The 26,377-nt window shown below is 46.6% G+C and overlaps 1 protein-coding gene across 1 annotated transcript in view; it reads left to right on the forward strand.

Moving 5' to 3' along the window:
• Window positions 1-26,377, forward strand: part of LOC122942438 (oxysterol binding protein) — a 362,440-nt gene that overhangs the window by 266,144 nt on the left and 69,919 nt on the right. Inside the window, exon 7 of the mRNA XM_044300057.1 lies at window positions 8,800-8,931. Coding sequence (XP_044155992.1) covers window positions 8,800-8,931 — 132 coding nt within the window. The remainder of the gene's footprint in view (window positions 1-8,799; window positions 8,932-26,377) is intronic.

The following is a 26,377-nucleotide window of genomic DNA, read 5'->3' on the forward strand; positions in this document are numbered from 1 at the left end:
CCGGCCCCCGACCTCTATGACAGGGAGCTGCGATCAGCGGCAGTTAACCCCTCAGGTACCGCCCCTGAGGGGTTAACTGCAGCGGATCGCAGCAGCGGATCACAACTCCCTGTCATAGAGGTCGGGGGCCGGCTATTTAATTCCGGCACCCGCCTCCTGTAATTGTATTAATAGTTCAGTTATCTTCATTGGTGGCGCAGTGCGCCCTACTCCTCCCGTGTCTCTTCTTATTGGCGGCGACCGCAGCACAGAGGGGAGGGAGAGAATCCTTCTCAACTGTGCTGCTGAGAAGAACATTGGCGGCGGGGCAGAGAACTATCATCTCCTGTGCCCCGCCGCTGTATTCAACTGCAGAGCTGCAGCGGCGGGTCTAGTCGCAAATGGCGACAAGACTAAAAAGCCTTGTCGCCATTTGTAAATTCTAAGTCCTATTTGGAGCCCTGCGCATTTAGCCAAGGTTCCCGCTCAATAATTTGAGCAGGCAACGGGTTCAGATAAAGTCCCTGGTAAAATAATGTCTCCCATAGTGTATGATTTTTTATTTTTAGTTTCTTTTTTACCGCTCCCAACTTTATTAATGTCCTCCATAGTGTAGGAATTATTAATAATGCCCCCAATGTATGGCCCCATCTTAATTCTCCCATGGTTTAAATGATGCCCCCTTAATGGCCCACCGCAGTTGTTTTTTCACAAAAAAAACCTTACTTTATCCACTTGTTCTTGCTGCAGCAGTCTCTTCTCTCTTCACTGAACAGGACCTGCGGAATGACCTGCGATGTGCGCAATGATGTCACTGAACGCTCCCACGTGGTTATGTCACCGCGCATATTGCAGATCCTCCGGCAGGTCCTTCTCAATGAAGAGAGAAAAGACTGCCGCAGCACACGCAAGTGTATGAGGTCAGTTTATATTTTTATTTTTTAACCCCTAAGTGGCCATATAGATAGTTTACCCGTTTTTAATGGCCGTTAGATTGGGTGCACTCCTCTCGATCAGCTGTTAAAAACGCTCCCATTGATTTCAATGGGTTCCATCTGGCCATGGAAACGGACAAAAATAGGACATGTCCTATTTTTGGACGGACACTATTCACTGGCCGTTAAAAGAACGGCCATGTGGATAGCTCCATAGACTTTCATTGGTGCTAAAAATGGCCATGTGACGGCCGTTACTTAAACGTCCGTCATTCACTGTCATGTGCATGAGGCCTAAGAAATTCTTAAAAACATTGCTGTTCTGTGTCACATGCTAATAATGGATCATCAACATATTGCAACAGCTGAGTAATGGGATGAAAGAGTTTCCAACTATTGAGATCCAAGGCTAAAGTTGTGCCATACAGGGTGGGAGTATTGGCAGCACCCTGTGGAAGTACTACTGTACAGTACTGTAAAGAGAAAAGCTTTTGGCAAGTTGCTGTAAATGGCACAGAAAAGAAAGCAGAAAATCAATTACTGTAAACCTCATAGCACAGGGTGGGATTTGAGACAGTAAGAGGTTAGTCACAATTAGACTTTGCGGCACTTCAATAGTATAAGACTACTATCACACTTGTGTTCGGGGTTCCGCTTGTGAGTTCCGTTTGAAGGCTCTCACAAGCGGCCCCAAACTGATCCGTACAGCCCTAATGCATTCTGAGTGGATGCGGATCCGCTCAGAATTCATCAGTATGGCACCGTTTGGCCTCCGTTCCGCTCAGCAGGCGGACACCCGAACATAGCTTGCAGCGTTTGGGTGTCCGCCTGGCCGTGCGGAGCAAAACAGATCCGTCCAGACTTACAATGTAAGTCAATGGGGACGGATCTGTTTGAAGTTGACACAATATGGCTCAATTTCAAACAGATCCGTCCCCCATTGACTTTCAATGTAAAGTCTGGACGGATCCGTCTGACTAACTTTCAGAATTATAATTTTTTCTGAAATATAATGCGGACGGATCCGTTCTGAACGGATCCCATCGTCTGCGTTATAAGAGCGGATCCGTCTGTGCAGACACCAGACGGATCCGCTCTGAACGCAAGTGTGAAAGTAGCACTGCTCTAAGGTCATGCATCACCCTGCAAGCTACTAGTTGACCCTTTATTGTCTTCTTTGCTGCGGGAAATAGGGGTGTGTCATACAGGGTAGCCCTGCCTCTTGTAGCTGTGTTCCAGTGTACTTTTCCAGGTGTGGCTTAGATGGTACTGATGAAGGCACTAGGGTATGAACCAAGGCTTCTTTTTTTTTTTTTTTTTTTATATAACATGGACAGGACAAACAGCCAAAATTTAGTTTACTGGTCACCAATGTATCAGGGGCCCGTAACAGTGTGCCTTCTGAGTTTGGGTGTGGTGTAGTCTGAGGGGTAGCCATTTTAACCACTTCAGCCCCGCTAGCTGAAACCCCCTTCATGACCAGAGCACTTTTTACACTTCGGCACTACACTCCTTTCACCGTTTATCGCTCGGTCATGCAACTTACCACCCAAATGAATTTTACCTCCTTTTCTTCTCACTAATGGAGCTTTCATTTGGTGGTATTTTATTGCTGCTGACATTTTTACTTTTTTTGTTATTAATCAAAATGTAACGATTTTTTTGCAAAAAAATGACATTTTTCACTTTCAGCTGTAAAATTTTGCAAAAAAAACGACATCCATATATACATTTTTCGCCAAATTTATTGTTCTACATGTCTTTGAAAAAAAAATGTTTGGGCAAAAAAAAAAAAATGGTTTGGGTAAAAGTTATAGCGTTTACAAACTATGGTACAAAAATGTGAATTTCCGCTTTTTGAAACAGCTCTGATTTTCTGAGCACCTGTCATGATTCCTGAGGTTCTACAATGCCCAAACAGTAGAAAAACCCCACAAATGACCCCATTTCGGAAAGTAGACACCCTAAGGTATTCGCTGATGGGCATAGTGAGTTCATAGAACTTTTTATTTTTTTGCATAAGTTAGCGGAAATTGATTTTTTTTTTGTTTTTTTTCTCACAAAGTCTCACTTTCCGCTAACTTAGGACAAAAATTTCAATCTTTCATGGACTCAATATGCCCCTCACGGAATACCTTGGGGTGTCTTCTTTCTGAAATGGGGTCACATGTGGGGTATTTCTACTGCCCTGGCTTTTTAGGGGCCCTAAAGCGTGAGAAGAAGTCTGGAATATAAATGTCTAAAAATGTTTACGCATTTGGATTCCGTGAGGGGTATGGTGAGTTCATGTGAGATTTTATTTTTTGACACAAGTTAGTGGAATATGAGACTTAGTAAGAAAAAACAAACATAAAAATATATATTTCCGCTAACTTGAGCCAAAAAAATGTCTGAATGGAGCCTTACAGGGGGGGTGATCAATGACAGGGGGTGATCACCCATATAGATTCCCTGATCACCCCCCTGTCATTGATCACCCCCCCTGTCAGGCTCCATTCAGACGTCCGTATGATTTTTACGGATCCATGGATACATGGATCGGATCCGCAAAACACATGCGGACGTCTGAATGGAGCCTTACAGGGGGGTGATCAATGACAGGGGGTGATCAGGGAGTGTATATGGGTGATCACCCCCTGTCATTGATCACCCCCCTGGTAAGGCTCCATTCAGACGTCCGCATGATTTTTACGGATCCATGGATCGTATCCGCAAAACACATCCGGACGTCTGAATGGAGCCTTACAGGGGGGTGATCAATGACAGGGGGTGATCAGGGAGTTTATATGGGTGATCACCCCCTGTCATTGATCACCCCCCTGTCAGGCTCCATTCAGACGTCCGCATGATTTTTACAGATCCATGGATACATGGATCGGATCCGCAAAACACATGCGGACGTCTGAATGGAGCCTTACAGGGGGGTGATCAATGACAGGGGGTGATCAGGGAGTGTATATGGGTGATCACCCGCCTGTCATTGTTCACCCCTCTGGTAAGGCTCCATTCAGACGTCCGCATGATTTTTACGGATACATGGATCGGATCCGCAAAACACATGCGGACGTCTGAATGGAGCCTTACAGGGGGGTGATCAATGACAGGGGGTGATCAGGGAGTGTATATGGGTGATCACCCCCTGTCATTGATCACCCCCCTGGTAAGGCTCCATTCAGACGTCCGCATGATTTTTACAGATCCATGGATACATGGATCGGATCCGCAAAACACATGCGGACGTCTGAATGGAGCCTTACAGGGGGCTGATCAATGACAGGGGGTGATCAGGGAGTGTATATGGGTGATCACCCCCTGTCATTGATCTTCCCCCTGGTAAGGCTCCATTCAGACGTCCGCATGATTTTTACGGATCCATGGATCGGATCCGCAAAACACATGCGGACGTCTGAATGGAGCCTTGCAGGGGGGTGATCAATGACAGGGGGTGATCAGGGAATCCATATGGGTGATCACCCGCCTGTCATTGATCACCCCCCTGTAAGGCTCCATTCAGACGTCCGCATGTGTTTTGCGGATCCGATCCATGGATCCGTAAAAATCATACGGACGTCTGAATGGAGCCTTGCAGGGGGGTGATCAATGACAGGGGGTGATCAGAGAATCTATATGGGTGATCACCCGCCTGTCATTGATCACCCCCCTGTAAGGCTCCATTCAGACGTCCGTATGTGTTTTGCGGATCCGATCCATGTATCTGTGGATCCGTAAAAATCATACGGACGTCTGAACTGAGCCTGACAGGGGGGTGATCAATGACAGGGGGGTGATCAATGACAGGGGGGTGATCAATGACAGGGGGGTGATCAATGACAGGGGGGTGATCAGGGAGTTTATATGGCGTGATCAGGGGTTTATAAGGGGTTAATAAGTGACAGGGGGGGTGGGGGGTGGAGTTTAGTGTTTGGTGCGACTTCACTGACCTACCTGTGTCCTCTGGTGGTCGATCCTAACAAAAGGGACCACCAGAGGACCAGGTAGTAGGTATATTAGACGCTGTTATCAAAACAGCGTCTAATATACCTTTAGGGGTTAAAAAAAAATCACATCTCCAGCCTGCCAGCGAGCGATCGCCGCTGGCAGGCTGGAGATCCACTCGCTTACCTTCTGTTCCTGTGAGCGCGCGCGCCTGCGTGCGCACGTTCACAGGAAATCTCGGGTATCACGAGATGACGCGCCGATGCGTCCAGGAGGAACAAATCAACCACCTCCCGGACGCATCGGCGCGTTAGGCGGTCGGGAGGTGGTTACGGCTGTATATGGAAAATTCCACCTCTTTCGTTTGGGCTGCGTCACCCTATTCTATTTTTATTCTATTTAGCAGTACTTGTGGTCTGATTGCTGATGTTAGATGAACATTCAGTGAATAACTTTCACTTTTCACCCAGTAAGTAACTATAACTCTACTAGACCTTAAGCACGTTACAATTACGGGCGCTAGAACAGTAGTGCATAAACTGTAACTGCTGGCACTGACTGGCTGAGACAGCTGGCGCTGTGGCTAGTGGCACTGTCTGATGGCTGAGACAGCTGGCACTGTGACTGGAAGCTGCGGCTGGTGCATTGACTGATGGCTGACACTGACTGGTGGTTCTGAGATGGCTGGCCAGGTGACTGGTGGTGCTGAGGCGGCTGGCCAGGTGACTGGTGGTGTTGAGGCGGCTGGCACGGTGACTGGTGGTGCTGAGGCGGCTGGTACGTTGGCGCGAGCTCCTTCTTTGCGCACTATGACCTGACTATGTGTCAGGATACAGTGCAGCGCCATACAGGCTGGCGGGTGACCACGGAGCGGTGAGTAATAGCAAGCGCTTCACTCCTGCTCCGTGGTCACATGACACAAACGAATCCTCGATGCAAAAAAGTTGCATTCAGGATTGTCTTATACCACTTGCAACAATAGTTGTGCTCTGTCGGACATGTCATGATATTCAACCATTCTCTTGACTTTTTCCATAATTATATATCCAAACATCCACATTTTTACATACCAGCTTGTTTTAACATACATTCACATTCTTAGGCCGAATGCACGCGGCCGCGAGCGGTCCGTGGTATGCCGGCCTGGATTCCTGCTGACAGCAGGAGCGCACAGCGTCATTGATTGCTATGATCTATAAGAGTGTATTACTGTAGTGCAGCGGCGGCATAAAGCGCACGGCGTCATAGCAATCAATTACGCCGTGCACTCCTGCTGTCAGCAGGAATCCAGGCCGGCATACCACGGGCGGCTCACAGCCGTGTGCATTCGGCCTTACACTGCATATTTTTCCTCTTTGCAACCAGACTATCTCTGTGGGGACTTGCCACTATTCCCAGAATTGCAGCTCTCTGTATTCCCCATCAGCCCCACTTCTACCAATTGTTTCACACACAGTTCCACACTGGCTCTAGGCTGTTTCCCACACACTGGGATAACTTAGGGGTCTCTCCTTGCAGTGGCTTTAAAAGTTACTTAACACTCTCTCTCTTCCACGTCCCAGACTCTGGAATTATTTTCCCTACCAGGTATTTCACACACAGTTACTATGCACTGGCTATCTCTATTCACGTACTTCACGCAGTTACTGCACACTGAATTTATTTTTGTATACTTTCTCACAATATACTAAATACAAGAGGGTTCCCTTCCACGTCTAACTTGATTATCACTCTCGAGAACAAATCTCACAACCTTTGTTTCTTTTTGTTCAGTTCTCTTCTTTTGCTTTTGGTATAATCACACCTGTCGGTTATCCTAGTGTCCCATTGTGGTGTCCGTTTCGAAGAGCCAAATTCAGTTGAAGTAGTTTTTTTTTGTCTTTATTCAAAGTCCCAAATTAAAGAAGAAATATAGTTTGCTGAAGAGAATCAACAGAGACATATGTGGATTCAAATGTCTCAGGGAAGTTCTCTACCCTGCACAAACCTTACAAGCTTTCTTGTAGGAAAAGGTCTTAACCAATCAGTGATAAACACTATTGTTGCGTTGTTTACATACCATAATTAGCCAATTATATTGCATTACAAAGAAATAACATCTGAATGTTAGTTACAGTTGTGCATAAAAATTGACTTACATGTTTTAAATGTCTGCATAGCCTCCAGTGAAATTTCCCTTCAAATGACCTTTTTACTGTAGTAATGCAGAAGAAGTGAAAGCTTGTGGTTAACATTTACTGTAGACATATGGAGCTGCTAGGTTGATTAGGTGTCTTCTTCTTAGGCCCCTTTCACACGGGTGAGTATTCCGAGCGGATGCAATGCGTGAGTTGAACGCATTGCACCCGCACTGAATACCGACCCATTCATTTCTATGGGGCTGTTCACATGAGCGGTGATTTTCACACATCACTTATGCGTTGCATGAAAATCGCAGCATGCTCTATTTTGTGCGTTTTTCACGTAACGCAGGCCCCATAGAAATGAATAGGGTTGCGTGAAAATTGCAAGCATCCGCAAGCAAGTGCGGATGCGGTGCGATTTTCACGCACGGTTGTTAGGAGACGCGATGGAGACCCGATCATTATTATTTTCCCTTATAACATGGTTATAAGGGAAAATAATAGCATTGTGAATATAGAATGCATAGTAAAATAGCGCTGGAGGGGTTAAAAATAAATAAAAATTTATTTAACTTGCCTTAGTCCACTTGATCGCGCTGCCCGGCATCTCGTCTGTCTCCTTTGCTGAACAGGACCTGTGGTGACGTCACCCCGGTCATCACATGTTCCATCACATGATCTTTTACCATGGTGATGGATCATGTGATGACCGGAGTGACGTCACCACTGGTCCTGTTCAGCAAAGGAGACAGAAGAGATGCCGGGCTATGCGATCAAGTGGACTAAGGCAAGTTAAATTTTTATATTTTTTATATTTTTTTTTTACCCCTCCAGCGCTATTTTACTATGCATTCTGTATTCAGAATGTATTATTTTCCCTTATAACATGGTTATAAGGGAAAATAATAGCAATCTACAGAACACCGATCCCAGACCCGAACTTCTGTGAAGAAGTTCGGGTTTGGGTACCAAACATGCACGATTTTTCTCACACGAGTGCAAAACGCATTGCAATGTTTTGCACTCGCACGGAAAAATCGCTGGTGTTCCCGCAACGCACCGGCACATTTTCCCACAACGCGCGTCTGAAAGAGGCCTTAACCTAGAGACTATTTAAAATCAAATTAACCTGTTCATTACCTCCACAGTCTGGAAGCAAGGGATTAAAAAACGAAGTACAAAAATAGAAAATTGCTTGGTCGTGACGGGATTAACATCTCTGTCCCTGTCCCTACAAAATACTAAAAATGAATGGTCGCCATAATAAATTATTATCCAGCTCTGTACTGCTGTCAGTACCTCCTGTTTGAATACATTACAGGACTGTCACTTGGGTTACTTTCACACTCGCTTTTGGTGCGGATCAGTCATGAATCTGCACAGATGGATCCATTCAGATAATACAAATGTCTGCATCCGTTCAGAACTGATCTGTTTGTATTGTCTGTAACATAGCCAAGACAGATCCGTCTTAAACACCATTGAAAGTTAATAGCGGATCCGTTTTCTATTTTGCCATATTGTGTCAGTGAAAACCGTTTCGTCAGACGGACACCAAAACGCTGCAGGCAACGTTCTGATGTTTCGCCTCCAGAGCGGAATGGTGACTGATCGGAGGTAAACTGATGCATTCTGAGCGGATCCTTTTCCATTCACAATGCATTAGAGCAAAACTGATCCGTTTTGGACCGCTTGTAAGAGCCCTGAACGGATCTCACAAGTAGCCTTAGACATACCCACGGCAAGCTTTATTATAGAAGTTAACTGTTTGTCAGAAAATGTAAACCAGTGTCTAATGCAACTTCCTTTGCATAATTTACCTATAGGTGCGCCCATCATCAGAGGACACGAGAAAGGAGAGACGCACAAGAATTCCATATAAACCCAACTACAGCCTTAACTTATGGAGTGTTATGAAGAATTGCATTGGAAAAGAGCTGAGCAAGATCCCAATGCCTGTAAGCATAGAGGACTGTTATTTTATCTCCCCCTTTTTTGTACTTTACTTAGTTTCAGACAGTGAAATCAGTCCATGTAGGACATTAAATAAGCCTAAAATGTAGACACATTTAGTCACTCTAAAAGAAAAATGCACTAGGTTTATGGCAGTGACTCGTACTGTATAATAAATTCAGCGCATTGTCTAATGGTATATCACCTATAGGTTGGCTTGCTTTGCCGCAGTTTTTTTGTGCCACAATTTTGTTGCATCTTAAAGGCGTTGTCCGAGTTATTTTTTTTTTGTTCTTTCTATGTTCCTAACTAGGCAAATATAACAACTTTCCAATTAACTCACTTTTAGAGTTGAGCGTACCCGAACTGTAAAGTTCGGGTTCGTACCAAACTTTAGGGTTTTCGGCACCCGAGCACGAACATTTACGTAAAAGTTCGGGTTCGGTGTTCGGCGGTTTTTATGGCGCTTTTTGAAAGGCTGCAAAGCAGCCAAGCGTCATACTATTTCCCCCAAAAGGCCATCACAGCCATGCCTACTATTGGCATGGATGTGATTGGCCAACTGCAGGATGTGACCCAGCCTCTATTTAAGCTGGAGTCACGTAGCGCCGTTCGTCACTCTGCTCGGATTAGTGTAGGGAGAAGGCTGCAGCTGCTGTGAGGGAGAGATCAGGGAGAAATCTTATCAAGAACTGGTTTATGTACTCAGCGATCTACAGAATTTTTAATTTTATTTTTTTAAGCGCTTCTGTCACACACCCCCCCCCCCCCCCCACCCCAAAGTCATTTTTTATAATATGTAAACTACCTCTCTACCAGCAAGTAGGGCGGCTACTTGCTGGTAGCAGCAGCATCCTCCTTTCAAGTAAACGCCTTTTCCTCCTGTTAATTACAGGGCCAGCGAGCGCTCTTGTCCTCTGGCTGGCCCTGTCTGCGTTCTAAATTTCGCGCCTGCGCCGTACCACGCAGGCGCACTGAGAGAGGGGCGCTCGCTCAGCCGCTCCTTCCTCAGTGCGCCTGCGTCGACTGTAGATGTGACGTCAAAAATGAAAAATGACTTTAGGGGGGTGACAGAAGCCTTTTAAGCCTGCCCTGAGCCAACTACTGCTGAAAACGAACTTTTTTTTCTTCAGTTAGTCAATATCAATACATGATCGGCAGCCATTTTATGCAATGATAGTGCACCAGCATAGGCTATCTGCAAGTCCAGAAATACAGCTTCGGCATACCTGGGTGAAAAAACCCTCTAATATACTGCATATCTGGGATTAGACGAGCATAAGTGACTGTCGCATTTAGGCCAAAAATACGGCTTTTTGGTTACTGGGGTGAAAAAAGCCTCTCATATACTGCACATCTGAGATTACACGTGCATAAGTGACTATCACATTTTGGCCATAAATACGGCTTTGGCATACTGGAGTAAAAAAGCCTCTGATATACTGCACATCTGTGATGAGACCTGCATAAGTGACTGTCACATTTAGGACAGAATTACAGCTTTTTAGTTAGGGTGAAAAAAGCCTCTGATATACTGCACATCTGGTATTAGACAAGCATAAGTGACTGTTACATTTAGGCCATAAATACGGCTTTTTGGTTACTGGGGTTAAAAAAGACTCTAATATATTGCACTTCTGGGATTACACTTGCATAAGTGACTGTCACATTTAGGTCATAAATACGGCTTTGGCATACTGGGGTAAAATAAAAAAGCCTCTCATATACTGCACATCTGAGATTACACATGCATAAGTCAGGCTACTTTCACACTAGCGTTCGTCGGTCCGCTCGTGAGCTCCGTTTGAAGGGGCTCACGAGCGGACCCGAACGCTTCCGTCCAGCCCTGATGCAGTCTGAATGGATGCTGATCCGCTCAGACTGCATCAGTCTGGTGGCGTTCAGCCCCCGCTCCGCTCGCCTCCGCACGGACAGGCGGACAGCTGAACGCTGCTTGCAGCGTTCGGGTGTCCGCCTGGCCGTGCGGAGGCGTGCGGATCCGTCCAGACTTACAATGTAAGTCAATGGGGACGGATCCGTTTGAAGATGCCACAATATGGCTCAATCTTCAAGCGGATCCGTCCCCCATTGACTTTACATTGAAAGTCTGGACGGATCCGTACGAGGCTATTTTCACACTTAGCTTTTATATGCTAATATAATGCAGACGGATCCGTTCTCAACGGAGCCTCCGTCTGCATTATTATGATCGGATCCGTTCAGAACGGATCCGATCGAACGCTAGTGTGAAAGTAGCCTGACTGTCACATTTAGGACAGAAATGCAGCTTTTTGGTTACTGGGGTGAAAGAAGCCTCTGATATACTGCACATCTGTGATAAGACGTGCATAAGTGAGTGTCACGTTTAGGCCACAAATACCACTGTCATATAGAGTTTTTAAAAAAAAAATTGAGTTCAGTATCCTACATCAGGGTTTATATTTGCGGTTAATTATTTTTAACATACTTAACCACTTTTTACTTTGCTTTGTGAACGCTAACTATGAGGCAGACATCTAATAAGGGACGCGGTCGTGGTGTTGGTGGAGCCTCTGGTGCAGGTAGAGGACGTGGCTGTTCTGCCACAGCTACACGTCCTGCTGAACCTACTACCTCAGGTCCCAGTAGCCGCCAGAATTTACAGCGATATTTGGTCGGGCCTAATGCCATTCTAAGGATGGTGAGGCCTGAGTAAGTACAGGCGCTAGTCAATTATGTGGCCGACAGTGGATCCAGCACGTTTACATTATCTCCCACCCAGTCTTCTGCAGAAAGCGCACAGGTGGCGCCTGAAACCCATGCCCATCAATCTGTCACATCACACCCGTGAGCCTCAAGTCACTGTCTGAGCCTCAAGTCATGCAGCAGTCTCTTATGCTGTTTGAAGACTCTGCTGGCACACCAAAGGCAGCTTCAAAGAGTTCCCTGGCATGGCACTTCTTCACACAATGTGCTTACGACAAGACCAGAGTGGTTTGCACGCTGTGCCATCAGAGCCTGAAGCGAAGCATTAACGTTCTGAACCTTAGCACAACCTGCATGACCAGGCATCTACATGCGAGACATGGGCTGCAGTGGAGTAAGCGCCTTCAAAACCAAGAAGGGGCTCAGGCCCCTCCTGCTCCCTCTTCTGCTGCTGCCTCGGCCTCTTCCTCCGCCTCTGGAGGAACGTTGGCACCTGCCGCCCAGCAAACAGAGGATGTGCCACCAACAACACCACCTCCGTCACCAAGCATCTCCACCATGTCACACGGAAGCATTCAGCTCTCCATCTCACAAACCTTTGAGAGAAAGCGTAAATTCCTACCTAGCCACCCTTCATTTCTGGCCCTTAATGACAGCATTTCTAAACTGCTGGCCTTTGAAATGCTGTCATTCAGGCTGGTGGAGACAGACAGCTTCAAGCGGCTCATGTCGCTTGCTGTCCCACAGTACGTCGTTCCCAGCCACCACTACTTCTCCAGTAAAGCCGTGCCCTCCCTGCACAACCAAGTATCGGATAAAATAAAGTGTACACTGAGCAACGCCATCTGTGGCAAGGTCCACCTAACCACAGATACGTGGACCAGTAAGCACTGCCAGGGACGCTATATCTCCCTAACTGCACACTGGGTAAATGTAATGGCGGCTGGGCCCCAGGCGGAGAGCTGTTTGGTGCACGTTCTTCCGCCGCCAAGGATCGCAGGGCATCATTCTTTGCCTCCTGTTGCCTCCTACTCTGCTTCCTCCTCCTCTTCTACCACTTCCTCATCCGGTCAGCGACAGACCTTCACCACCAACTTCAGCACAGCCAGGGATAAACGGCAGCAGGTCATTCTGAAACTGATGTGTTTGGGGGATAGGCCCCACACTGCACAGGAGTTGTGGCGGGGTATAGAACAACAGACCGAGGAGTGGTTGCTGCCAGTGGGCATCAAGCCCGGCCTGGTGGTGTGCGAAAATGGGCAAAATCTCATTGCAGCTCTGGGCCTAGCCGGTTTGACACACATTCCTTTGCCTGGCGCTGAATTTGGTGGTGCAGAAATTCACTCACAACTACCCCGACATGTCTGAGCTGCTGCATAAAGTGCGGGCTGTCTGTGCGCGCTTCTGGCGTTCCCATCCTGCCGCCGCTCGGCTGTCTGCTCTACAGCGTAACTTCTACCTTCCCGCTCACCGACTCATATGTGACGTGCCCACCAGGTGGAACTCCACCTTGCACATGCTGGAGGTCATAGTGGAGTTTCAGCTGCAGCACACATGGGTGAGTCGCACTGCGGAAAAGCACCACTTCACCGCCAATGACTGGGCCTCCATGCGAGACCTGTGTGCCCTGTTGCGCTGTTTCGAGTACTCCACCAACATGGCCAGTGGCGATGACGCCGTTATCAGCGTTACAATACCACTTCTGTGTCTCCTTGAGAAAACACTTAGGGCGATGATGGAAGAGGATGTGGCCCAGGAAGAGGGGTCATCTCTAACACTTTCAGGCAAGTCTTTTTAGAAGTGGCTCAGAAAGAGGATTTTTGCAACAGCAGAAGCCAGGTACAAATTTGGCCAGCCAGGGCCCACTACTGGAGGGGGAGGATGGGGATGAAGAATGTTCACAGCGGGGTGGTATCCAACGCAGCTCGGGCCCATCACTGGTGCGTGGCTGGAGGGATACGGAGGACGCAGACGATACACCTCCCACAGAGGACAGCTTGTCCTTACCTCTGGGCAGCCTGGCACACATGAGAGACTACATGCTGCAGTGCCTGCGCAACGACTGCAGAGTTGCCCACATTTTAATGTGTGCGGACTACTGGATCCCCATTACAAAGACAATGTGCCGTCCTTAATTTCCTCACTGGAGCGTGATCGGACGATGCGCGACTACAGGCGCACGCTGGTAGATGCGCTCCTGAGAGCATTCCCGACTGACGCTGGGGGACAAGTGGAAGCACAAGGCGAAGGCAGGGGAGGAGGAAGAGCTCGCCAACGCAGCTGTGTCAGCACCAGCACCTCAGAAGGCAGGGTTAGCATGGCCGACATGTGGAAAAGCTTTGTCACCTCGCCACAACAACCGGCCCTAACTGCTGATATGGAGCGTGTTAGCAGGAGGCAGCATTTGAACAACATGGTGGAACAGTACCTGTGCACACGCCCACACGTACTGACTGATGGTTCTGCCCTATTCAACTTCTGGGTCTCCAAATTGTCCACATGGCCAGAGCTTGCCCTGTATGCATTGGATGTGCTGGCCTGCCCTGCAGCCAGTGTACTCTCTGAACGTGTATTTAGCACAGCAGGAGGCGTCATTACAGACAGACGCAGCCGCCTGTCCACAGCCAACGTGGACAAGCTCACGTTCATTAAAATGAACCAGGCTTGGATCCCACAAGACTTGTCTGTACCTTGTGCAGAATAGACATTTATACCACCATAAAACATACATTATTGTACTCATGTCAAGTGCAATGATTCTTTGTTTTATTTTTTATTTGTCCCAATATTCTCCCCTCCCCCACGACAGCACCTTAGAGAGAGATGGCTCCGCCCCCAGTACAGGAAACCTGCAGCATAAAAAGGTGGAGCCACTCTCCTGTCCTGGTGCGGGAGCCTGCAGTTCGGTTGTCCTGACCTGGAAGCCCTGTTAGATACCGGAGGGTCAGCGACAGCTTGGTTGATTACCTGCCTTAAGTGATTCCTCGCCCACAGGTGTAGGGTGGTAGGAAGGATGTGGCAAGGATCGGAGTCCACAGTAGGCAGGAGGTGCCGGTCCCTCAGGCGAGAAGGACCACACCGTCATGGTGAGACCAGCCAGGACGCCACCGGATGCAGACGCAGAGTGATGGTGTCATACAGGAAGTGCTTGCGTTTCATGCGTTCCATGGCCATGCGTGACCGGAAGTTCGGCATCCTTAAAAGTTTTTTCAGGTATGACAGTGTCCGGGTTTGTTTGGATCCCCTGCTACTGAATTTCGGGTGTCTGAAAGGAGGTGATTGTGCAAGTACTGTCCCAAGTGGTGTCCGTGGCCTGGTGGGTCTGCAGGATACGGTGTATCTCTCAGGTGAGAGGGGCACTCTGTGGCACATGGTAACTATTGCAATGTTTAATCACATGCAGGATTACCTACTATTATGGATGAAGAAATGAGGTCTGAAGGCGCAGACATTGAGATCCTGCCGCCGGTATTGTGAGTTCTGATGTTTGGTCCTTAAAGGGTTAAGGCTGTTTCCTTAGATATGGGTATGTTTCCTTTTCTTAGACTGTGCCTAAGAAGGTGGTGGCCAAGAAAAAAAACTAAGAATGCCCTATCTGCAAATGCTCGCTGACATCTTCATACACTAAGAAGCTCTGTCAGCAGTGCATTGAGAAAATGGTGGCTGAAGAGACTCAGTCTTCTGAAAGATTTGAAGTCTCTTATGTCCGAAGGTAAAGTGTCCCTGAAAGCCGGTAGGAAAAGGAGAAGAGCAGTGAGGCAGGAATCGGATGTGGAATCAGAAGATAGCGAGTCTCACTCCGTGGATGAGGACTCTGATGATTCCTCCTCTTCTGAGGATGATACAAGAGAAAGGAAGTTCCTATTTCCAGCAGAAGATATGGACATATTATTAAGTTATTCGATCTACCCTGGAGTTAGAGGATACCAGGGAGGATAGATCAGTGGGAGATACTGTATATGAGGGCCTTAGGGAAAGGAAGCGTAGATGTTTTCCTGTTCATATATCTATTTTAGCGGTGATAGAGAAAGAATGGACTAAGCCAGATAAGAAGCTGTTCGTTTAAACGGAAGTACCCGTTTGAGGAAGAGGCTTCTACATCCTGGGATAAGGCTCCAAGACTTGATGTAGCAATTTCAAAAAATTTTAAGAGATCCTCCTTGCCTTTTGAGGATATGGAATTTTTAAGGGACCCTTTAGATAAGAGCAGGCATGCTCAACCTGCGGCCCTCCAGCTGTTGCAAAACTACAACTCCCAGCATGCCCGAACAGCCTACAGCTATCAGCCTACCGCAGGCCATTGTGGGAGTTGTAGTTTTACAACAGCTGGAGGGCCGCAGGTTGAGCATGCTTGGATAAGAGGTTAGATTCTTCTCTTAAGAATTCTTGGGAGTCTTCTGCGGCTGCTTTCAGGTCTAGTCTAGCTGCCACAGTAGTTGCGAGGTCTATGTCACTATGGTTAGATAGACTGGAGGGGCGGATCAGGGACAAATTCCCTAGAGAGCAGTTGTTAGCATCCATACCCACCTTCCAAAAGGCCGCGGACTTTATTGTGGACGCGGTGAGACTGGAAGCCAGCGGCGCATCCCTTTCCAATTCTGCACGCTGGACTTTGTGGCTTAAAAATTGGTAAGGGGGGGGGGAATATGCCGTCCAAACTGAGGCTATGTAGCATTCCCTGTGACGGCCAATTTCTTTGCTTGAAAAAGCTGCAAATAGAACGAAGAAATTTCCCCAGGAATCCTTTACTCAGTTCAAGCAGTATAAACGGCCCTTTCGGAACCCGTCAAGATTTCAGAATAAAAAGCAGACGGGAGATAAGGAGCAAGGCTTAGATCTGGGAATACGTTTTTTTTTGTTTTAGATCAGCCTCAGCTCGTACAGAAAAACAGGGAAAGCAATGACTCCATGATCCCAGTAGGAGGAAGATTAAAATTCTTCCTTCCTGCTTGGGAGAAGATGGCAGAAAAATGACTGGTTGGACTTCTGCAGGAGGGTCTAAAATTGGATTCTTGAGATATCCCGCGGAAAGATTTGTGATTTCAAGATCTTCTCTCGCAATTCTGCAAGAAATAAAAAAATAACACACAAAAAGGTGTTAATTCCTGTCCCAGAGTTAGAGCTAGGGAAGGGTTTCTATTCTACCCTGTTCCTAGTGAAGAAACCAGATGGGTCATACCGGACGATAATAAATCTCAAATACCTGAACAAATTCAAAATGGAAACTATCAGGTCAGCAATATATCTTTTGTCTCCAGGCTGCCATATGGTGGTTCTGGATTTAAAAGATGCCTACCATCATATTCCGATACATCCAGACCACCAGAGATTCCTCCGGGTGGCTGTAAGAACCGATTCCAGTGTTCTTTACCTTCAATTCCAGGCACTTCCCTTTTGGCCTCTCTATGGCGCCTCGGATCTTTACCAAGGTAGTGGCGGAGATGGCTTCCTTCTTCAGAAAGGAGAACATCATGTTTATGCCTTACCTGGACCATTTTCTGGTGGTGGCCCAGTCTCGGGAGGCGTGTCAGGGCGCTGAATCGGGTGATGGAGGTACTTCAGTCCCTAGAGTGGCTATTAAACTTCCAGAAGTCCAGGTTGCAGCCATCAACAAGTCAGGTTTTCTTGGGTCTGGTATTTGATTCCAGACAGGAGAAAACTTTCCTCTTAGAGGAGAAAGTGGGTGGCGTTCAGGAAGTAGTTCAAAGGGTCCAGTCAGGAGAAGCCCTATCCATAAGGAAAGCTATGTCCCTTTTGCGAGTTCTGACATCCTGTATGCCAGCAGTCCAGTGGGCTCAACGACACTCTCGACAACTACAAGGAGAGATCCTGGCTGCCACGAAACGGGCAGGGACGTCCCTGGAGTCTATCATAAAATTATCAGGCTTAACGCTTTCATCCCTGAACTGGTGGAAGTAGAGAATTTGACTCGGGGAGTTCCCTGGTCCTTTCCGGAACCAGTAGTAGTAACTACAGATGCCAGCCCCTGGGGATGGGGGGCTCACGTGGAGGATCAGATTTTTCAGGGAGAATGGTCCCAGGGTCAGAGACTTTTTTCTTCAAATCGGAAAGACCTACGAGCGGTCTTACTAGCCTTGAGAGCAGCTCTTCCAATGATCCAGAACAGGCATGTGAGAGTAATGTCCGACAATCGGGTGGTCGTCTTATATCTCAATCATCAGGGAGGAACCAGGTCAGATTCCTTTACGGAGAGAGACGGAATGGATTTTCGAGGAGATAGAAGGGCGAGTGCTACATCTCTCAGCCATTCACATAAGAGGGGTCGAGAATTCTCTATCAGATTTCTTGAGTCGCCACAGGTTACGTCAGGGGAAATTGTCTCTGAATCTAGAGGTTTTCCCCCAGATAGTGGATTTATGGGGTCTTCCGTCAGACATGTTCGCCACAAGGGAAAACGGAAAGGTAGAAAAGTTATTTTCCCTCAGTCCAGAGGGGTTCCCATCTGGAGTGGATGCCTTCCTCCAGAGATGGGACTTCCCTCTAGGTTATTCCTTTCCCCCTCTACAGTTGATTCCGCTAGTGATAAGGAAGATCAGGTACAAGGAATAAAGAGTGATCCTAATAGCACCCTTTTGGCCGAAGAGGGCTTGGTTTTCCCTTTTGAGATCCATTTCATTTTCGGATCCATGGATCCTGCCAGGAATTCCGAACCTGTTGTCGCAGGGTCCAGTGTTCCACCCGGAAGTAGAGTCTCTACACCTTTCGGCATGGAATTTGAAAGGTCATTTTTAGCCAGTCAGGGATTCCTAAAGGAGGTCATTTCCACTCTAATGAAAAGTAGGAAAGAGGTGACGAACGTTATCTATGCGCGAGTCTGGAGAAAGTTCCTGTCCTTTTATAGGCGTAGAAAGGGTTTCTTGGCCGTTAGAATTTTCGGTGGTTCAGGTGTTAGAATTCCTCCAGAGAGGGTTGTCCCTCGGGTTAGCAAAAAGTACACTAAAAGTGCAGGTGTCAGCATTATCGGTCTTAGGGAGAAGGAGTTTAGCCATGGACCCATAGGTAGTTAGGTTTTTTAAGGCAGTTGACAGAATTACGCCGGTGAAGGGCTCTAGATTTCCTCCCTGGGATCTTATTTTAGTGTTAAATGCCCTAACCAAACAACCTTTTGAGCCACTAGATTCTTGCTCCGTTAAATTGCTTACCCTTAAGCTGGTTTTGTTGGTAGCCTTAACGTCGGCCAGGAGGGTTGGGGAGATTCAGGCCCTCTCTATTAACCCCCCTTTTATGTCTGTCAGAGAGGACAGGGTAGTTCTCAGACCAGATCCCGATTTTATGCCGAAAGTCCCTTCTAGGTCAAATAGGGTTCAGGAGTTTGTTCTTCCAGCTTTCTTTTCAGAACTAAAGGATGACAGAGAAAATGTAGGCTGCATTCCCTTGATGTCAAGAGGTGTATTTTGCAGTATCTGGAAGTAACTAAAGATTGGAGAAAATCTTCTGCCTTAGGGCTCTTTCACACCTGCGTTATAGTCTTCCGGCATAGAGTTCCGTCGTCGGGACTCTATGCCGGAAGAATACTGATCAGGATTTTCCTAATGCATTCTGAATGGACAGTCCGTCCTTCAGGATGCATCAGGATGTCTTCAGTTCCGGAACGGAACGTTTTTTGGCCGCAGCAAATAGCGCAGCATGCTGCGCTTTTTGCTCCGGCCAAAAATCCGGAACACTTGCCGCAAGGCCGGATCCGGAATGAATGCCCATTGAAAGGCATTGATCCGGATCCGGCCTTAAGCTAAACGTCGTTTCGGCGCATTGCCGGATGCGACGTTTAGCTTTTTCTCAATGGTTACCATAGCTGCCGGGACGCTAAAGTCCTGGCAGCCATGGTAAAGTGTAGTGGGGAGCGGGGAGCAGCATACTTACCATCCGTGCGGCTCCCGGGGCGCTCCAGAGTGACGTCAGGGCGCCCCAAGCGCATGGATCACGTGATCGCATGTACACGTCATCCATGCGCCTGGGGCGCTCTGACGTCATTCTGGAGCGCCCCGGGAGCCGCACGGATGGTAAGTATGCTGCTCCCCCGCTCTCCACTACTACTATGGCAACCAGGACTTTAATAGCGTCCTGGCTGCCATAGTAACACTGAAAGCATTTTGAAGACGGATCCGTCTTCAAATGCTTTCCGTACACTTGCGTTTTTCCGGATCCGGCGTGTAATTCCGGCAAGTGGCGTACACGCCGGATCCGGACAACGCAAGTGTGAAAGAGGCCTTATTTGTACTATTCTGTGGTAATACAGCCTCTAAGGCGTCTATTGCCCACTGGATCAGAGAAGCTATATCCCTGGCGTATTCAGTATCTGGTGTTTCTCCTCCTGTTTCTGTGAGGGCTCACTCCACGAGGGCGGTGTCCACTTCCTGGGCAGAGAGGGCCAGCGTATCCATTGAACAGATTTGTCGGGCAGCCACCTGGTCTTCTCCGTCCACTTTCTATAAGCACTATATGCTTCAGCTTGAAAATATTTCTGACCTTCTCTTTGGCACAAAGGTCTTGAGTACTGTCACCCACTCTGAGGATGATCTCTGAAATCTCTCTCTAAGGTGCTGTCGTGGCGAAGGGGAAAAATGTAATCGGATTTTCCTGACCCCACGACAGCACCTCTTTATTACCTCCCTCTTGGTGTAGGGCTGTGTGTTCACGGGTGTCGCATAAAAAAAAAATGTATGTATAAGAATTAAACTAACGTAAAGGGGAGTCCCTCTCATGCTCTGGAAACTCACTGAGGTGGGAGAGAGTGACTCCACCTTTTTATGCTGCAGGTTTCCTGTCCCAGGGGTGGAGCCATCTCTCTTTAAGGTGCTGTCATGGGGTCAGGAAAATCCGCAGGCTACCTACCCCAATAAAAAAAAAATTGTTGGCTTCCTGTTCCTCCTCCATTGCTGCCTCCACCTACAACCCCACATTCACCGCCTCCTCAACCTCCGACTCAATATCCACCTCCTTCTCTAAGTTGCAGGTTAATAATTTGTAATTTTTAGTTATTTTATTTCATTTTAAGTTATTTCCCTATCCACATTTGTTTGCAGAGCATTTGCCATGCTCTTAAGCACATTTTACTGCCTTTCACATCCCTCTAGCCTTTTCAAGGACTATATTTTAGAGCCATTTTAATTTTAAAAAAGTGCCAATTTTAGTGCCCTAAATTGAAGAAATTGGCGTATACAAACCCCTGCTGTGCCTGGGTGACAGGGCCTAAATCTCTCAAAATCCTCTGTTCTATTGCTGGATGACAAGATCCCCCTTTTGCCATGAATGAACCCCTGCTGTGGCTGGGTGACATGGGCCTAAATCTCTCAAAATCCTCTGTTCTATTGCTGGGTGACATAACCCCCCTTTTGCCGTGAATGAACCCCTGCTCTGCATTGCTGATAGGGAACTAAATTTAGTGAAAACATCTGTTACTGATCGGAAGATGCGCGACTACAAGCGCACACTGAGGATTGCATTCCCACCTGACAGCGGGGGCACAGTGGAAGCACAAGGCGAAGGCAGAGGAGGAGGAAGAGGTCGCCAACGCAACTGGGGCACCACCAGCACCTGAGAAGGCAGGGTTAGCATGGCCAAAATGTGGAAAAGCTTTGTCAGCCTTGGAGGTGCTGACCTGCCCTGCAGCCAGTGTATAGTGTGAACGTGTGTTTAGTACGGCAGAGAGAATTATCACAGGCCGCAGCCAATGTGGACAAGCTCACGTTTATTAAAATGAACCAGGCATGGATCCCACAACCTTGTGCAGAATAGACATTTATACCAACCTCAACCATCCATTCTTGTATTCAAGTGCACTTATTCTTTGTTTTATTTTGTTATATGTCCCAATATTTTGGGGGATACCCCAATTTAAAAATAAAAAATAACAAAAATCAATGTTTGCTACCTATTCCTCCTTCACCGCCGCTTCCACCTACACCGCCACGTCAACCTACACTGCCACATCCACCCATCGCCTCCTCAACCTCCTACTCCTAGATCGAGATTATTTAAAATGTTTCTGTATTTTATGTTATTTTAAGTCATTTACCTATCCAAATTTCTTTTGCAGAACAGTTGTCATGCTCTTAAGCACATTTTGATACCTTTTGCAGCCCTCTAGCCCTTTCCACGACTATTTTAGTGCCCAAAAGTTCGGGTCCCCATTGACTTCAATGGGGTTCGGGGTCAAGTTCGGGTCCTGAACCCAAACTTTTTTTCCAAGTTCGGCCGAACCTGCCGAACCCGAACATCCAGGTGTCCGCTCAACTCTACTCACTTTATCTCCGGTGGCTGGTTTCTTAGATTTCACTGAGGGTCACATGACCTGTGATATCAGCTTCTCTCCCTGCTCTGATATAGTTGATTGATTTTTGTTATTTTTTATTTTTAAATTGGGGTATCCCCCAAAATATTGGGACATATAACAAAATAAAACAAAGAATAAGTGCACAAGCCTGTAAACTAGACATCACTATGCTGGCCACGCCCCCCTTCACTTCCATCTTCTCTCTCCTAGGATTCTTAACCCCTTCAGCTGCACCGACTGTCTAGCTGCAGCAGTGACCGTTCTGGCCACAGAAGCTGAAAGACTAGAGAGAGCATTCCACAAGAAGGTAGGGGGAAGATCCTGTGTGTATTAGCAGCGTCATTATACAGCTGGGACTTGTAGTCCTACACATACAAGTTGCTGTTGATTCTCCCAGCATTTAGGGCAGCTCTTGTAGCCACTCCCTTAGCAGTGTCATTATACAGCTGGGACTTGTAGTCCTACACATACAACATGCTGCTGATTCCCCCAGCAGTATGTCACTCAGGGCAGTACTTGTATTCACTCCCTTAGCAGAGCAGGGGAGATGAGTAGAGATTGCAAGTAAACAAAGGGTCAGAAGAGAACCAGGGAAATGAGGAAATAGATTATTTATTTATTATTTATTTTATTTTTTTCATAAAACTTGCTTAGCTTAGTTATATATTGCTGCCCATCAGATTTTCAGTGCTATTTTTTATTTATTTTTTCATAACTCGGACAACCCCTTTAACCACTTCAGCCCCGCTAGGTGAAACCCCCTTCATGACCAGAGCACTTTTTACACTTCGGCACTACACTACTTTCATCGTTTATCGCTCGGTCATGCAACTTACCACCCAAATTAATTTTACCTCCTTTTCTTCTCACTAATGGAGCTTTCATTTGGTGGTATTTTATTGCTGCTGACATTTTTACTTTTTTTGTTATTAATCAAAATGTAACGATTTTTTTGCCAAAAAAATGACATTTTTCACTTTCAGCTGTAAAATTTTGCAAAAAAAAAAGACATCCATATATAAATTTTTCGCCAAATTTATTGTTCTACATGTCTTTGATAAAAAAAAAAATGGTTTGGGTAAAAGTTATAGCGTTTACAAACTATGGTACAAAAATGTGAATTTCCGCTTTTTGAAACAGCTCTGATTTTCTGAGCACCTGTCATGATTCCTGAGGTTCTGCAATGCCCAAACAGTAGAAAAACCCCACAAATGACCCCATTTCGGAAAGTAGACACCCTAAGGTATTCGCTGATGGGCATAGTGAGTTCATAGAACTTTTTTTTTTTTGTCACAAGTTAGCGGAAAATGATTTCTTTTTTTTTCTCTTTTTTCCTTACAAAGTCTCATATTCCACTAACTTGCGACAAAAAATAAAAAATTCTAGGAACTCGCCATGCCCCTCACGGAATACCTTGGGGTGTCTTCTTTCCAAAATGGGGTCACTTGTGGCATAGTTATACTGCCCTGGCAATTTAGGGGCCCAAATGTGTGAGAAGTACTTTGCAATCAAAATCTGTAAAAAATAACCGGTGAAATCCGAAAGGTGCACTTTGGAATATGTGCCCCTTTGCCCACCTTGGCAGCAAAAAAGTGTCACACATCTGGTATCGCCGTACTCAGGAGAAGTTGGGGAATGTGTTTTGGGGTGTCATTTTACATATACCCATGCTGGGTGAGAGAAATATCTTGGCAAAAGACAACTTTTCCCATTTTTTTATACAAAGTTGGCATTTGACCAAGATATTTTTCTCACCCAGCATGGGTATATGTAAAATGACACCCCAAAACACATTCCCCAACTTCTCCTGAGTACGGCGATACCACATGTGTGACACTTTATTGCAGCCAAGGTGGGCAAAGGGGCACATATTCCAAAGTGCACCTTTCGGATTTTGCAGGCCATTTTTTACACATTTTGATTGCAAGGTACTTCTCACACATTTGGGCCCCTAAATTGCCAGGGCAGTATAACTACGCCACAAGTGACCCCATTTTGGAAAGAAGACACCCCAAGGTATTCCGTGAGGGGCACTGCGAGTTCCTAGAATTTATTTATTTTTGTCACAAGTTAGCGGAAAATGATGATTTTTTTTTTTTCTCTTTTTTCCTTACAAAGTCTCATATTCCACTAACTTGCGACAAAAAATAAAAAATTCTAGGAACTCGCCATGCCCCTCACGGAATACCTTGGGGTGTCTTCTTTCCAAAATGGGGTCACTTGTGGCATAGTTATACTGCCCTGGCAATTTAGGGGCCCAAATGTGTGAGAAGTACTTTGCAATCAAAATCTGTAAAAAATAACCGGTGAAACCCGAAAGGTGCACTTTGGAATATGTGCCCCTTTGCCCACCTTGGCATCAAAAAAGTGTCACACATCTGGTATCGCCGTACTCAGGAGAAGTTGGGGAATGTGTTTTGGGGTGTCATTTTACATATACCCATGCTGGGTGAGAGAAATATCTTGGCAAAAGACAACTTTTCCCATTTTTTTATACAAAGTTGGCATTTGACCAAGATATTTTTCTCACCCAGCATGGGTATATGTAAAATGACACCCCAAAACACATTGCCCAACTTCTCCTGAGTACGGCGATACCAGATGCGTCACACTTTTTTGCAGCCTAGATGCGCAAAGGTGCCCAAATTCCTTTTAGGAGGGCATTTTTAGACATTTGGATCCCAGACTTCTTCTCACGCTTTAGGGCCCCTAAAAAGCCAGGGCAGTATAAATACCCCACATGTGACCCCACTTTGGAAAGAAGACACCCCAAGGTATCCAATGAGGGGCCTGGCAAGTTCATAGAAATTTATTTTTTTTCGCAAAAGTTAGCGGAAATTTATTTTTATTTTGTTTTTTCTCACAAAGTCTCACTTTCCGCTAAATTGGGACAAAAATTTCAATCTTTCATGGACTCAATATGCCCCTCAGCAAATACCTTGGGGTGTCTTCTTTCCAAAATGGGGTCAGTTGTGGGGTGTTTGTACTGCCCTGGCATTTGAGGGTCTCCGCAATCATTACATGTATGGCCAGCATTAGGAGTTTCTGCTATTCTCCTTATATTGAGCATACAGTTAATGAGATTTTTTTTTCCGTTCAGCCTCTGGGCTGAAAGAAATAAATGAACGGCACAGATTTCTTCATTCGCATCGATCAATGTGGATGAAAAAATCTCTGCCAAAAAAAAAATGGAGGGGAAAGGCGTCTGCCAGGACATAGGAGCTCCGCCCTACATCCATACCCACTTAGCTCGTATGCCCTGGCAAACCAGATTTCTCCATTCGCATCAATCGATGTGGATGAATAAATCATTGCTGGGATTTTTTTTTTTTTTTATATGTACAAAGTGTTTGCCAAAGCATAGGAACGCCGCCTCCTCATCAGCTCGTATGCCTTGGCAAACGTATCTGTCACTGCAGAGGAGAAAATCCTGTCTTGCAGCGCCGCATACACCGACTTGCGTGTAATCTGACAGCAGCGCAATGCTTCTGTCACAATGCACATCGGTGCTGCAGCTAGTAGATCGGTTGGTCCACCTGGAAGGTAAAAAGACAAAAAAGAAAAAAACAGGCCACAACGCAATAATTTTATTAACTTTGGAACAGAACATGTAACTTTAACTTTTTGAACTAAACATTAACGTGTTTGCTTACTGGTGTGTTTTTTTTTTTTTTTTTTTTTTTTTTTTATACCTTTATAGAACAAACCTCTCCTTCCCCATGGGTCAATGTGCAAAGCGCAAATCGCCCAAAGATGTGGCGAAGTGTGTTATGCACTTTGTCCCATGTGAAAGGAGACGTTTGCAGCAGCTGTGAGTGAATGGGCCCTAATAGCCCTGTGTGCCTATCCTGGTGAGATGATCCCTATGCTAGGTGTACCTGTGTGTGATACTTTCGGAAACACTCCCCTAAGCATAGGGCAGGGTGGTCAGGACAGTCAGGACAGAAATAGCGGGTGTCACGCCTTATTCCACTCCTGCTACAGACACGACATCTTTTTCGGGGTGACGGGTGGGTTGAGGTACCAGCAACGACATTGGGGAAATGTCGCTCGTGTAGACGGCTAACTACACTGGTGGATGGGGCCACGGAACCTCCTGGATACAGGAGGTTCTCGATCTCTTCCTGAAATTTGAGGAAGGATCCAGTTCTCCCAGCCTTACTGTAGAGAACAAAACTATTGTACAGAGCCAATTGAATTAAATATACAGACACCTTCTTATACCAGCGTCTGGTTCTGCGGGAAACTAAATACGGAGACAACATCTGGTCATTGAAGTCCACCCCTCCCATGTGGAGGTTATAGTCGTGGACTGAGAGGGGCTTTTCAATGACACGGGTTGCTCGCTCAATTTGTATTGTCGTGTCTGCGTGAATGGAGGAGAGCATGTAAACGTCACGCTTGTCTCTCCATTTCACCGCGAGCAGTTCTTCGTTACACAGTGCGGCCCTCTGCCCCCTTGCAAGACGGGT

Source organism: Bufo gargarizans, chromosome 6 (assembly GCF_014858855.1).
Source record: "Bufo gargarizans isolate SCDJY-AF-19 chromosome 6, ASM1485885v1, whole genome shotgun sequence".
In the NCBI taxonomy this organism is placed as follows: domain Eukaryota; kingdom Metazoa; phylum Chordata; class Amphibia; order Anura; family Bufonidae; genus Bufo; species Bufo gargarizans.